At 51.7% G+C, this 15,325-nt stretch overlaps 1 protein-coding gene across 1 annotated transcript in view; it reads right to left on the reverse strand.

Moving 5' to 3' along the window:
• Positions 1 to 3,824: 3,824 nt before the first annotated feature.
• Positions 3,825 to 15,325, reverse strand: part of AQP8 (aquaporin 8) — a 22,798-nt gene continuing 11,297 nt past the window's right edge. The window contains exons 2-6 of the mRNA XM_077760294.1: positions 10,519 to 10,772; positions 9,224 to 9,350; positions 7,400 to 7,614; positions 5,530 to 5,664; positions 3,825 to 4,277 (exon numbers count right to left, since the gene is read on the reverse strand). Of these exons, the coding sequence (XP_077616420.1) occupies positions 4,229 to 4,277; positions 5,530 to 5,664; positions 7,400 to 7,614; positions 9,224 to 9,350; positions 10,519 to 10,772 (780 nt within the window). The 3' untranslated portion in view covers positions 3,825 to 4,228. The remainder of the gene's footprint in view (positions 4,278 to 5,529; positions 5,665 to 7,399; positions 7,615 to 9,223; positions 9,351 to 10,518; positions 10,773 to 15,325) is intronic.

The raw sequence follows: 15,325 nt of genomic DNA on the forward strand, positions 1-15,325 counted from the left end.
AAACCCACCTGGAGATGGTGGGACTATAATTTATTTATTTTTTATAATTCACGTCCAAGTTAGCACTTGGTGCAACAATGATTCCAGGCGTAGATTCCTTGAGCCCCTTAGCCATTTAGCCCCTCCCCCTCCTCCAACCCTTCTAGCAACTCTGTTTGTTCTCTGTATTTAAGAGTCTCTTATGTGTTTGTCCCCGTTTTTATATTCTTTTTGCTTCCCTTCCCTTATGTTCATCTGTTTTGTATCTTAAAGTCCTCAAATGAGTGAAGTCATATGATATTTGTCTTTCTCTGACTGACTAATTTCACTTAGCAGAATACCCTCTAGTTCCATCCACATGGCAAAATTACATTCTTTTTGATTGCCGCGTGATACTCCATTGTCTCTATACACCACATGTTTATCCATTCATCCATCGATGGACATTTTGACTCTTTCCATACTTTGGCTATTGTCAATAGTGCTGCTATAAACATTGGGGTGCATGTGTCCCTTTGAAGCAGCATACCTGTGTCCCTTGGATATATACCTAGTAGTGCAATTGCTGGGTCATAGGGTAGTTCTATTTTTAATTTTTTGAGGAACCTCCATACTATTTTCCAAAATGGCTGCACCAGTTTGCATTCCCATCAGCAGTGCAGAAGAGATCCTCTTTATCCACATCCCCACCAACATCTGTTGTTGCCTGAGTTCTTATTTATGTTAGCCATTCTGACAGGTGTGAGGTGGTGTCTCACTGTGGTTTTGGTTTGCATTTCCCTGATGATGAGTGACGTTGAGCATCTTTTCATGTGTTGGTTGGCCCTCTGGATGTCTTCTTTGGAGAAGTATCTATTCATATCTTTTACCCATTTCTTCACTGGACTATTTGTTTTTTGTGTGTTGAGTTTGATAAGTTCTTTATAGATTTTGGATACTAACCCTTTATCTGATATATCATTTGCAAATACCTTCTCCCATTCCATCAGTTGCCTTTTAGTTTTGCTGATTGTTTCCTTCACTGTGCAGAAGCTTTTTATCTTGATGAGGCCCCAGTAGTTCATTTTTGCTTTTGTTTACCTTGCCTCCAGACTCGTGTTGAGTAAGAAGTTGCTGCGGCTGAGGTCAAAGAGGTCGTTGCCTGCTTTCTCCCCTAGGATTTTGATGGCTTCCTGTTTTACATTTAGGTCTTCCATCCATTTTGAGTTTCTTTTTGTGTATGGTGTCACAAAGTGGTCCAGGTTCATTTTTCCACATGTCACTGTCCAGTTTTCCCAGCACCACTTGCTGAAGAGACTGTGTTTATTCCATTGGATGTTTTTTCCTGCTTTGCCGAAGATTAGTTGGCCATATGTTTGTGGGTCCATTTCTGGGTTTTCTATTCTGTTCCGTTGATCTGAGTGTCTTTTTTTTTTTGTGCTGTAGCCTGTGCCATTCTTGCCACCAAAGAATGTGAAGAAACAAAGATGAATTAGCAATAACCTTCCTCTTGAGAGCTTATGGTCTAGAAATTGTCATGAAAGACCAGGACTTGAAACCCAACTTAAGTAAGCAGTGAGAAGAGTTACAGTGCGGGACGCCTAGCTGGCTCAGTCTGTTGAGTATCAGACTTTGGCTCAGGTCATGATCTTCCGGTTTGTGGTTTTGAGTCCCACGTCGGACTCTGTGCTGCCAGCTCAGAGCCTGGAATTCGCTTTGGATTCTGTGTCTCGCTCTCTCTCTGTCCCTCCCTTGCACGCGCGCGCTCTCTTTCTCTCTCTCAAAAAATAAAACATAAAAAAAATTTAAATAAAAGAGAGAGTTACAGTGCATGTCTTTCTGTCCGCCTCTGAATGGGGAACTAACAGACAAATGGGAGATCAGGCATATCTGTCCCTTATTCAGAAACAGTAAAGTGTGATGACAAAGATCATGTACCCTATAGTCAAACATCCCTGATCTTGGGTTTTGGTTCTGCCAATGGACTGTGTGACTCTGGGTGACACCATCTCTTGGAATCTGCATTTGTTCCCCTGGAACATGAGAAGGGGTGAGAGTACCTGCCCGTGTTACTTTCCTGGGGCTGCTGTACAAATCATCCCAAACTGCATGGCTTAAAACAACCGGAATCTATTCTCTCCCAGTTCTGAGGCCACGAGGCTGAAGTCGGTATCCGCAGAACCACGCCGTCTCCAAGGTGGTAGGGGAGAAAGCCTCCTTGCCTCTTGTGGCTCCCGGGGACTCCTGGTACCTGCGTGTGACGCGGTGACTTCAGTCTCTGCCCCCGTCCTTCTTCCATGTGCCTTCTTCTCTGTGTCTGCGTGTCCATCTGTCTCTTCTAAGGACACTCCCATTGGATTTAGGGCCACTACCTAACCCATCCTGATCTCACCTCGATTGATCCTTACCTTAATTAAATTACAAAGACCTTATTTGCACATACGGTCACTTTCTGAGGTTCCTGAGTGTGGACATGAGTGTGGAGGATGCTATTCAACCCACTATGCTACCTCATAGGGTTGTGGGGAGCAAATGGGATAATGCATGTAAAGCATTACGCACAGCACCGAGCACAGAATACATGATCAGTGTTAGCACACATGTGCTCACACATAGGCATGCATGTGTATACGTGTGTACATGTATACATACACGTGTATGTTTGTATATATGCATGTATGTGTATATTTTTGTTATTTACTGGATTTACCAAAAGTCTATTTCTTTTTTATTTACATATTTTTGAATGTTTATTTATTTTGAGAGAGAGAGAGCACAAGCAGGGGAGGGGCAGAGAGAGAGGGAAAGAATCTTGAGCAAGCTCTGAGCTATCAGCACAGACCCTGAAACGGGGCTTGATCTCACAAACTTAGATCATGACCTGAGCCGAAACCAAGAGTCAGATGCGTAACCAACCAAGCCACCCAAGTATCCCACAAAGTTTTATTTCATCACTTAGCCAAATGAAACAGTAACTATTCACACTTGTCACGCTTTGTAAATGTTCTAATTTGCGTGTTTCTGGTTTTATCATAGTATTTCCTCAATTTGTCTTTTTTCTTTTTTTTTTTTTTTTTTAGGTTTGTGGTTATTATTCTTGTTTGTTATTCTCCTTGTCTCCAAAAGCTGCTCTGGGTGTGTGGTGTGTGGTGTGTGTGTTTTTGCATCTGGCAGCTGCACAGCATGCTGGCGACTTTCTCTAGGGAGTTGTTTGTTTGTTTGTTTGTTTTCATTTTTAACTCAGGTGAGCATTTTGTTCATCTTGTAGAAGTGGGGGAGTCTTCATTGGTCGTTGAGAATTACTTTTCCCTCGCACTCCTTGACGGTGTTACAATGACCTTCTTCCGTAAATGACCCGTAGGTTTTCTAGAGAAGATGCATTCTTTTTGGAAGGTGTGAAATTAGGAATGTGTCTATCTTTTTTTAATCCCTCCTTATTCTGATCGTCGTTTCTTCCATCCAAACACCACTGTCTCTCCAGACCTATGTTAGGCCATGTTATCGATCTCCTTGGGAGGTCCCTACAGCTCTGGCCGACCCCCACGCCCACCCTGTTCCCCCCACCGAGCGCCTCAAGTGGGCTGATCTGTGTCCTAGGTGATATCGGGGACCAAACCAGACCCTGGGCCCTGCGTGGGGCTTCTCGGGGCCCTGCGGCCTCTGATCAGGGACTAACTCTGAGCTCCCGGCGGAGTTCCAGGATGGGTCTGGCCTGCTGGGAGACAGGCTCTGGGCGGCCCGCACCCTCAGTACCTGCCTTGATGCTGGACTCTAGTCCGGGCTCTGGACGGCTAAGGCCTGGCCCAGATTTTTGCTTCCTCCCCGGCAGCACCCATTTCCGAAATGAAAGGTAAGTGCACTGGAAAGGAAATAGTGGACTATTTATTGCGAAGCTAGCCTGGCAGCTCAGGAAGCAAGGAAACCCCCAGAAGGCCCTTCTGTAACAGCAAAGTCGGGAGCAGGGGCAGGAGAAGGAAAGGGGCCGGGGAAAGTGAACTCCTGTGTATAGACAGCCGCCTATTCAGCTCTGGAGAGCCTCCCTCCCTCACACCGGTAACCTGCTTCTGGGCTGGGATCGCGGCCGAGCACCGCGGAGTTCAGAGAACGGGGGTCACCCTCAGAACTCAGCAGCAGTCTGTCTAGCTGGGAAGCCGGGCGCTCGTGGGGGGAAGCAAGTCAGCGGCTCCTCTGGGGCTCTGCCCAGGCAGGAAGTACAGGAGGTGACCAGTCTGCAGTCCGCCCAGGCCGCAGCAATGCCACCATCTCAGGGTCACCGTCCCTTAAATATTAGGCGGGTTTTCCCATCTCCAATGATGAACCTAAAAAAAAAAATAATTATAATAATAATAAAAAGATGGCCCCGTGAGGCCCTCAAGCCCCTAGAGGGGAGACCCAGCCCTTCCTCAAGTGCCTCCAGGCCCAGAATTCTCCAGAGAGATGCTCTCCTGAGCCTTTCCAGCCTCAGTAGCCAAATCCCCGTGGGGAAAGGGAGAAATTCTTCTATGTTTGCTTCCCAGTAACCTTTCCCTGAAGATGCTCGCCTCAGCCATTTCGAAAGCGATAGTGATGGTCTTCATCACCAGCCCATCGGCTAAGCCTGACGGCAGGTGGGTGATGACGGCAAACACAAGCGACCAGCCCAGCCCAGCCCAGTGACTGTGCCCTCCCAGGCCGCGGGAGGTAGGTTCAATGTGTACCAAATCCAGACCCTAATCCCTGCGGGCCCTAGAGCAGAAAAAATAAAAACCAAACCAAACCCAGGCCCCTGCCGACCTTCAAAGCTCACAAAAGGAGAGCTCAGGAGAAGCAGTGAAGTGGATACTATCCTTGCGATGGCAATGACCTTGGTACCCACTGCACAAGGCCAGGGAGCTCTGTCCACGTTGCATTGAGTGTGAATGGCACCTCCTGGCGTGCATGCTCTTGGGGGCACCATCTCCGTGGTCTTCTCTGTGGACAGGACCCCCCGCCCCGAGCAGCTCCCCTACTTGTGGTCCATATGGCTGTGCGGGTGGGGCTGACCTCGCCCCAACTCCACGCATCGCCAGTAAGAGCGCCTGAGCCCCATGGCTACAGTGACGGATTCAGAGGTGGACATGACCCACGCTGCGCTGGTCCAAACCGGGGAGCGCCGGACCCCGGCCTTTTGCTAGAGCTGTTGTTGTTATTCCTTCTGGGGCTGTCCAGCTGCTCAGATAGAAGCCTGGCCCTTCCGCTGAGCATCTGTGCCTCTACTGGAGAGCCTCTCGGAGCTCTGCCCAGAGGACAGCAGAGCCCCCGAGAAAGCCTGAGTCCCACAGACATTGTTGGAGCACCACCTGAGCCCGTGTCACCTGTGAGCCTCTCGTTTGCCTGAGCGACTGAATTTCCCCTTGTGACATAAACTCCATTGAGATGGATTTCTGTCACTTGGAAACAAAGGCCCTAGAGGCATAATCTTGGCCTCTGAAGAAGACTCCCCCTTCCCTTCTTCAAACCCAAGTGAGATGCCAGCCCTCTAGCCCTTCGTGCTCTGGGAACTGTCACCAGGTGCCCACGAGAGGGGCCCAGGACCCCATGTCACGCTCCTACCTGATGAGCACTCCTACAAGCAGGCTGCCCAGGAGCGGGCCCAGCCAGTAGATCCAGTGGAAGTCCCAGTGACTGGCCATGACAGCAGGTCCAAAGGCACGTGCAGGATTCATGCAGGCTCCAGACACAGCACCCCTGCAGACACCCAGCCACGCGGTCACCAGGATCCCAGCCAGGCCCCAACCCACGTGAAGGTCAAGTTCATTTCCCCAACCGGACCTAGGCCACACACCACCCAGAAACCCTCTTGAAGCCACCATATCATGGGGCTCTGGGCAGCGAGGGCGGGGGGGTCCCAAAGAAGACACAGGAGAAGAGGCTCTTAGCAGCAAGAACTGGAAGGCTTGTCTGTCACTCCCCATACGCCTTTCTAGAAGAACAGACAGCAGAGAGAGTCTGTTCAGTGATGACAGGAAGAGAAGATGGGTCTAGGTCCTCGCCAATGTTGAGAGAGCCGGGGCAAGCAGTCGTCCTCGACTCCATGAACCTCAGAGTCCTGCTGACCTGGATTCGAAACCCAGCCCAGCTCTTTCTAGCTGTGTGACCTTCAGTTGAGGCGAAAGTACCTGCCTCATAGGCTGTTGTCAGGAGCGAATGTGAAAACGCATTTAAGACCCCAGGACTCATAATATAATTCACATACAAGTGTTTAATAGAGCTAAGCCTTATTAGCCCCTGCTGTGACACAGCCTTGGGGCCCCGCATCTCCTACGGGGGGAGGGGGAGGGCTGTTCTCCAGGGCTACCTCTCTGGTTCTGGTGGCAGTATCCTTGCCCCATTCATGCAAGCCTGGCTGCTGACAGTCTCCCGGATCCCATGTCAAAGTCAAAAGGATGAATCGTTGGCTTGTAAATGGAGCAGCAGCCGCTAGGGGGCAGCAAAGCACTGCTGCAGCTTTACTCGCACTTTCTGCTTCCCACTTCCCCCACAAGTTCCCCAGACGCCACCTCCCAAAGGAGGCATCGGGGTGGGCGGCAGGGCAGAGCTCGGACAGCCTAGACTTGGTTCTGTGTCCAGAGAAGGAAAGGAGGTGGGGCTCCCTCTGGGCACGTGGGTGGCTCCGTCGGTGGTGTCCGACTTCAGCTCAGGTCATGATGTCACAGTTCCTCTCTCTCTCTCTCTCTCTCTCTCTCAAATAAACATTTAAAAGTAGGGAGTTTTCCTTGTCCCCTTTACTAGGAGATTGGGCTCTTGTCCCAGATCTGTCCTTTAATTTGCCACTGTCCTATGACCTCAAATAAGTCATTGTGTCCTCTCTGAGCTCAGTTTCCTCATATATAAGATGGGAGAAATAATCCCTGATCCAAGCTCGTCTCCTTAACCCCCTCCCTCCCACACCCCCGGAGGGGCCCACCCTAGATGAGTCAATGGGTATGAATGCTCTTTGTAAGTCTGAGGCTAAAACCTGGCTGCCCACCAGCTGAACAAACACAGCCCCCAGAAATGGTTGATTGATGCTACAAAGAAAAGGAAAATTTCCAGGTGTCTGGAAGGCTCTGTTGGTTAAGCGTCCGACTTCAGCTCAGGTCCTGATCTCCCAGCTCGTGAGTTCGAGCCCTGCATCAGGCTCTGTGCTGACAGCTCAGAGCCTGGAGCCTGCTTCAGATTCTCTGTCTCCCTCTCTCTCTGACCCTCCACTGCTCGTGCTCTGTCATTCTCTCTCTCTCTCTCTCTCAAAAATAAACATTAAAAAAACTTTTTTAAAAAAAAAAGGAAATTTCACATGAGAAGCTAGTTTTCCGACTTCCTTGGAATGAAGTCAGAAGGGTCATTTGAGGCCCACATTCCACCACGGCAGTAACTTACTAGAGGGGAATAATGGCGCCTCCTTGGAGACCCCAACCCCAAAGGCTGGCCCAGGACCGCTCACCCTGCCAGGATGTCCACGGTGACGGCAAAGCCAATGGAGAATGGAGCCAGAGGGCCCTGCGTCTTCTCGTTGATGGCGCCCATGCAGACAGCCAGTGACAGCAGGGCCGTCAGGACAAGCTCGGCCACCACCGCGCCCCTGACCTGCCCCGGCTCCTGGACCGTCACAAAGGCCGCCCCAGACGCGTTCCAGAACCTCTCTTCAGGACTCACGGCCTGTGGAGAGAACACAAGCCCTTCGGCCTCACAGTTCGGGCAGGGGAGAGGGATGGCGGGGAGCTGAGGGCAAGCGCGTGCCCCTAACCGCAGGGGCCAGTGACAGGCTCTGTCCAATCCCCAGTCAGACGTGTCCCAGCTCCGGTTCCTACTGTGTGGCTCAGTGAGAGCCACTGGACTCTTCAGAGCCGCCTCTGGCCCATCTGTCACACGGGGTCACCCAGCGGTGGATACAGGTGCTGGGGGCCTAAAGCTCACGTGACTAGATGATCCTCTTTGAAAAAAAGAACACAAAAATACCTTGCTCAGCAGACTTTGCACCCACCACCAGCCCCCTTTAGGGCCCCTTTGAAGGGGGGAGGGAGCCCCGAAGCTTCCCAGGAAATCAGCCTCGGGGTCATCACGGAGCCTGGAAAGGGAAGAGAGCAGAGCAAGCTTCTGGACTCTGGACGTGAACCTGGACTCTGCCTCTTACCGGCTCAGCTGAACCTGGGCCAGCAGCTGACATCCTTGTACCTGCGTTTCCTCCTCCTTAAAGTGGAGGTGACGATAATCTGCACTCTGAGCTCAGACAGCGAGTGCCCTCTCAGAACCAACTGTGGCTTCTTGTGAAGCAGCCCGAGACTTCCCTAGAGAAGCTGTGTAAATTGCTTCGCAGGGAGGGTGTCAGTGACCAGAGCCTCCACCCTGCACTGCTCACTATTGTTCGGCAGGTGGGCGAGTGGCCCGGCTGGAGGGAGAGCCTGGATCAGAGCGGGAAGGTCCAGCCCCCAGTCTGCAGACAGGGGAGCGGGGTCTCAAAGGGGAACCCGGGGAGACCAAGGCGGGGAAGACAGCAAGATGGGACTCCGGACCAAAGTTTGCAACGGGCCAGTGCTTGGAGCTCCAGACCAAACCCCAGCCAGGCTAACAGGCGCCCCCCGGTCCCCCCAACCCGACCCCATGGCCCCCAACACACGTGCCCACAAGCCCTACATCTTACAGGGCCCCTGGCTGGACTCACTTATCAGCAACAGGAAGGACAGAAAAAGAGAGAAGGGAAGGAGGGAGGGAGAGAGCAAAAGACGGAGGGAGTCCATCTGTGGAGTGATGTCTCTAAAACTTGAGTGGTGGGGAGGAGGAGCTAGCTGTCCTGCGGGGAGGAGAAGATTCCAGACATAAACTGAATGTTAACTCAGTCTACTCAGGGTAGAGAGACTCAGTTTAAAGGCAGGCAAACTGGAGAACACGCAGAGAAGTTGGTTCAAGGAGACCTACCATAGTCTTCCCATACCCTCAGTTTGTAGCATGAATGAACAAGTGAGTGAATGAATAAATGAACGAGTAAATGAACGAATGGCAAAACACTAGAAACATTATCCAAAGCCAGAAATGGTCTCAGGGAGAGAAACTTCAAGTCCCACATTCTGCTTCCTAGTCTGTCCAGGGAAGAGCTGTGTCTACACACAGAAGAGGGCGTGTCTAAGACAACCAAAGGCCCCTTCCCCGGAGAAAAGGACCCGCCCAATCCCAATGGAGGAAAAGTCCAGAGGAAAAAAAAGCCGGGCGCCTTCAGCTCCCCACTCCCCTCCCACACTCCAGCAGCCCAGCCCCCCCGGGGATCACCCACCTTGGCCAAGGCAGCCCCGATCAGCCCCCCGCACAGCTGTGAGATCCAGTAGGGAAGGAGCATCACCAGGTTGAGGCCTCCGATCAGCATGGCCGCCAGGGACACCGCAGGGTTGAAGTGACCACCACTGTCACCCGCAAAAGCAGAAGGAAGTCTTGAGACCGAGGGAAGGTGTCCCAGGAGGCCCCCCAGGACGGCCCGGCAGCTCTCTGCAGAGTGAGCCAAGGGCCTCGCCCAAGGAGAACACAGGCACCAGATCCTGCCCGTTCTCCCTGGGGTGGGATGTGGGCGAGGGCCGGGGAGGAGAGGGCAGCCCCGTAGGAACGGGGTTCCCTACACCCAGTGCCCACGGTGGGCGACCATCCCTTAACTCCTTCCCGACTCACTCAGAGCTCCAGCCCTCCAGAGATGTGGCCATCAGCCAGAATGAGACCCCAGACCCCAATATAGGAGGCAGAGAGAGGTATCCTGGCCTCCCCTTACGAGTCCGGGCCCTGAAGAGGTCCCCAGGCTGAAGGAAAACCCCCTTCTAACAGCAACAACACCGCAGCAACTGAGCGCCTGGTGCCATTTGGTTCCCATGAAGCCCTCAGCGCGGGGGCTCTGCTACCTACTAACCACGAAGCCTCGGACAAGTCACGTGGCCTTCCTCAGTCACACCAGGAAAGTGGGGATAATGATAGCAACTACCCTCAAGGGGTGGTTGAGAGCATTCAATGAGCTCATATTTAGAAAGTGCTTAGAGGGGCATCTGGGTGGCTCAGTCGTTAAACATCCAACTTCAGCGCAGGTCATGATCTCATGGTTTGTGGGGTTGAGCCCGGCATCAGGCTCCGCGCTGACAATGCAGAGCCTGCTTTGGATCCTCTGTCCTCCCTCTCTCTCTGCCTCTCCCCTGCTCAGCCTCTCTCTCCAAAATAAATAAACACATAAAATATATAGAGAGAGAGACAGAGTGAGAGGTGAAAGAAAGAAAAAAAAGAAGGAAGGAAGGAAGGAAGGAAGGGAGGGCTTAGAACAATGCCTGGCACTGTAACCCAGTACATTGTATATGTGTGAACTTGAGGAAAAAGACTAAAAAGTACTCTGTTCTCCCCATTTCATGGGTGGGGAGTTTGGGGTTTGGAGAGGGGCTTGCCCAAAGCCACAGAGCCCATAGGCTGCAGAGGTAGGATGTGAACCCTGGCAGTATGAGTCCCCAGCCCACGCTCCAATCTGCAACGCTGGGAAACTTGACTGCTCCCCACCTCGCCTGCTCAGGTCGGCCTGGGCTCTCCCCTCGGAGCCGGTCTCACCTGATATTCCCGAGCGTGGCGATGATGAGGCCCAGGGCCAGCCCGTGGGCCAAGGCCGGCTGCAGCAGCCCAGTGTCCGGCCCGTTCTCAATGACCGACAGGCACCCGATGAAGATGAAGAGGGCCGAGCCCAGCAGTTCGACCAGACAGGGCTGCAGGAACCGCTCGAACCAGGACCCCCGGCACCTGCCGCCCATGCTGGGCTCCTTCCTCTTACCCCTGCCAAATTCAGGGTCACACGCAGACGCGGCCGCCTGCAGCAGGGAAAAGGGAGAGTGGGCACAGGTGGGAGGAAAGCCCCGAGAGCAGCCCCTGGCGCCCCCGCCTTGCGCAGGGTGCAGAGGCAGAGCAGCTGTGGGCTCACCTCCGCAGACATCAGGGCCAACGCGGCCCCGCACCTGCTCTCGCCCCAGCTGGCTGGGAAGCCGCACCTGCCGTCCTGGCTCTTATCTCGGGACCCCGGCTGCTGATCCTGCTTGGGGCTCTGCCCCTTTTAAAGGGCCGCGGAGGCTCCCTGAGGGTGCCAAGAAAGCAATAAAGCGCGCGTGGGAGGTGGCCCTGGGGCCCAAAAGAGGAAACTTTTTTTTTTTTTTTAATTTCAACTGGGCAGGGCAGGGGATGGTCAAGGATTGCTGAGCTTTCTGCCAACAAGGGGAGAAGGCGCTGGCCGAGCCGCACCACCTGGGGAGCACCCCAGGCCTTCCCCGGCACGAGATGGAGGGCCCAGGGCCCCAGCTCCCTGCGGCCGCCATCAGGGCCCAAAGGACAGCAGCATGTGAGCACAAGGAGGGCCCCATCGGGCTGGGACCCCACGCGGGAGAGCAATTACTACATGCCTTCTACATGCCAGACCCTGTATATGTATTATCTCATTTAAAGCTCACAGCAAGCCTGTGAGGCAGGTACTACTATTATAGCATTTTACACATGGGAAATTGGAGATTCAGGAAAGGTATGTTTCCCAGGGTCACATAGGTTTTTTGTTTTTTGTTTTTTTTTTTAAAATATTTTTATTTATTTCTAGGAGAGAGAAAGCGTGAGCAGGGGAGGGTCAGAGAGAGAGGGAGACACAGACTCTGAAACAGGCTCCAGGCTCTGAGCTGGCAGTCAGCACAGAGCCCGACGCGGGGCTCGAACCCACGAACCGCGAGATCATGACCTAAGCAAAAGTCGGACACTTAACCGACTAAGCCACCCAGGCGCCCCCCAGGGTCACATAGGTTTTGTGATTGAAAAACTTGTGGGCTGAGTCACAATGGACAAATACTGCCTGATTCCGCTTATATGAGGTCCCTGGGGTGGTCAGAGTCATAGACACAGAAAGTAGATAGTGGTTGCCAAGGGCTGGGGGTTAGGCAGAGGGGAATGGAGAGGAGTTGTTTAACAGGTACGGAGTTTCAGTTTGGAAGGCTGAAAAAGTTGTAGAGATGGTTACACAGCCATGTTAGTGTACTTAATGCCACTGGACTATACTCTTAAAAGTGGTTAAAATGGTAAATTTTACGATAAGTGTATTTTATCACAATTGGGGAAAAAAACTTGTGGGTTAAGCCACTACAGTCTACTCACTTTTTTAGATGAATGGATGTATAGGTGGATGGATGGATGGATGGATGGATGGATGGATGGATGGATGGATAGAAAGAGGGAAGGATGAAAGGAGGGAAGGAAGGAAGGGAGGGATGAAGAAAGAGATAAAGAGGAGAGAGATGGGTTTCTTTATTCATCCATTCAACAAATATTTAAGTACCTACCGTGAACTAGTTGTAAGAGCTAACTGAAAGTGTAGCAGTGAATAAGACGAGCAAAGAATCTTTCAGTGCTTGTAACTATTACCTGAATATTTTTCTGTACAGAGAGAGATCCATAAAGAAATAACAGATAAAAGGGATACAAGAATGTAGAGAAATGTCTACCCCTTGTTGACCAAACACCACCGCTGCATATCTAACACCGTGCTGAGCATACTGCATCTCTTTACAGCAACCCCATGATTTCTTATCCCTATCTTCAGGGCACAAAGACAAACCAAGGCACAAAGACATTGCAGAACTTGCCCAAGGTTGTGGAGATAAAAAGTATCTGCTCCAGGACAGAGCCAATCCATCAAGGGCTTGCTTGACAGTTTGCTAAAAGCTCTTTTCAGCTAGAGGCTTGGGAATACAGCCCCTCTTCTGAAGATTTGCACATCTCGGAAGGTTTAGGGTGGATTATCTTGAGCCCTGTGCTCTCCCTCCTCTGCTCCCACAGCACACTGTACAAGGTGTCTCATACCCTTCTCCCGTGTCCCTGCAAATGGCAACACAAGACAGTTGTCCAGCCTTGTGCTTCCCCATCTCCTTCACACTTTGCCCAAGTCCTGCCAACAGCTGCTTCCAGAATATGTCTCCCCTGGTTTCACTCAGGGCTTCATGAGTTCTCGCTTAGGGTCTTGGAAAAAAAAAAATCAAATGTTCACAATACACCTGCCAGGTTCTAGGCCCCGCACCGGACACCTCACATGCCTTCCCTCAGTTAACATTTACAGTCATCTGCTACCTTCCCCATGTCACAGGCGGGAACTCCCAGCTGGGGTGACCAGAGCTCCTCATGTGGTGCCCTTGCCTCACCCAGTTTTAATCTGTTCCTCTCGTACTGGGAACCAGCAAGGCACAGGTCAGCACCTGGGTGCAGGTGAGGCTCAGGCTTTTCCCGTGGCCTCAGTGTTCTCTTCTGGAAAAGTGGGCAGATGGCGTTCCCCATCCCCATAAGGGTGTTGTGCAGATTACCTGAGACCGTGCACTTAGCACAGTGCCCGACTCCGAGCAGGAGCACCTACTACTGTGGTTTGTCGGAGTGCCTATTCGTCAGAGTCGGCTGCCCATGTAACAAAGGACCTGACATGTTGATGGCTTAACATAATAAAAATCCATTCACTGTTGACATAATAGCAGTCCCTTTATGACATGGTGACTCAGGGACCCAAGCCATTTCCACCTTGGAGACCAACCATGTAGGTCCTCAGATCTTCTGCACCAGCCAGCGGATGGGAAGAGAGAGGACGTGGGGGACGTTCTTATAGGCCAGGCCTAAAATGGCAAATACCACTTTGCTCCATATCTGGTTGACCAGACGTCCGTCCTATGGCTTTGCCTGACCACAAAGGGGTCTGGGAAATGTAGTCTGTGTCAGGGAGGAAAAAGGAAGGCGTTCTGTGAGCGCCAGAAATTTCTGCCACATGACTATCGCTGCTGTTCCCCAGACCCTCCTCACAGCCTTCCCTGCATCAAAACCTTTCAGCCCTTCCTGTGGCTTCCAGGGCAAAACCAAACTCCCGGAGCCAGCCACACCCACACAGGCTGTGAGTCCCACCCTGACTCACCTCCAGCCACATGAACTCTCAACGACTCATGGGATGAGCCACGTGCCTGCACCCCTCCCTGCCGGCGCTGTTCCCTTGTTTGGAGTCCTGTTTTGAGCCCCCTGGCCAACCTCCCCTGCACATTCAAATCTCAGATCGGGCGTCCCCTCCCTCACCCCCCGGCCAACTAGATGTCAGCCCTCCAGACACAGAATGCCTCCTCAGCCAGAGCCACGGCCTGTCTCAGCAGCTCTGAAGGCAGTGGCTCTCCAGAGAAGACCGGAGTGTCACTCATGCACAACAACCCACTTCCACAACCCACCATCTCTTGCGTGGACTGCTGTCTCCGTAAGCAACTGCTAGAATAACCCGCGGGCTAGTGAGACAGCGCCTTCCTGAGAACGTGTTGTGCTTGGCAAACTTCTCACCCTTCCAATCCCAGGTCTGGTTGACATGACAGAGGCCTCTGATTTTTAATCCCTGTTTAGAGCCTTGTTTGGTTCAAGGTGTCTCTGCCGCTGTGGGCACCATCCACCAGCAGGCCCAGTCACACCTCTCTTCCTTCCGTTCTCACTTTGGTAGCTGCACCGTGGGGCAAGAATGTGATGCCGGCGCCATGCAGCTATCTTGACACCAAGAAGTCCAACTTGGCAGAAGGGTGGATCTTTGATGATATCACCAAGCTGCCAGACTAACCCCAAGATCAACTGCTACAAGCTTTCTTGTAAAAGTAACCTGATCTTCTCAGATTGTGTACCAGGGCACCCCAGAGAGCCATGTTGAACTCACAGAGGGGCTATGGGGGATTAGAAAACATCAAGTGAAATACAGTGATGCTCCATAACTGTCAAACACCATGTGAATTACGAGCTCAAGGTTGTTCAAAGTTGTAATATTAAATGGCCCTACATTCCTCCAATAACCTCATATCTTTGCAAAGCTGACTTTATGGGAGCTGTGATAATAAAAAAAGCAAGTGCTGCATAAAAACCAGCGTGGGAGAGGAAATGTAGGTGGTAGGGTCCAATCTAATTCCAAAGTCTGGGAAGTTGTGCCGTGCCCACAGGTGCACACATCCCGTGGTAATTAACTGCAGAAGTTAAGAATGGAAGTTATTTAAGGACTCATCTGAGTTATTTATAGTCATCTGAGAATGAGATAAAAATATAAATAAAACACTTTTCAATATACGTGCATTTTTTTTTTCCAAATGGCCAAGTTGAGGGGTGCCTAGGTGGCTCAGTCAGTTCACATCCGACTTTGGCTCAGGTCATGATCTCACAGTTTGTGGGTTGGAGCCCTGCATCAGGCTGGTGCTGACAGCTCGGAGCCTGAAGCCTGCTTCAGATTCTGTGTCTCCCTCTCTTTCCCTCCCTCTCCCCCACGCCTGCTCTGTCTTTCAGAAATCAATAAATGTTGAAAAAATTTTAAGAATGGCTAAGTTGTTAGGAAATAAATACTACATTC

This window comes from Crocuta crocuta, unplaced genomic scaffold (assembly GCF_008692635.1).
Source record: "Crocuta crocuta isolate KB4526 unplaced genomic scaffold, BGI_CrCroc_1.0 scaffold73, whole genome shotgun sequence".
Classification (NCBI taxonomy): domain Eukaryota; kingdom Metazoa; phylum Chordata; class Mammalia; order Carnivora; family Hyaenidae; genus Crocuta; species Crocuta crocuta.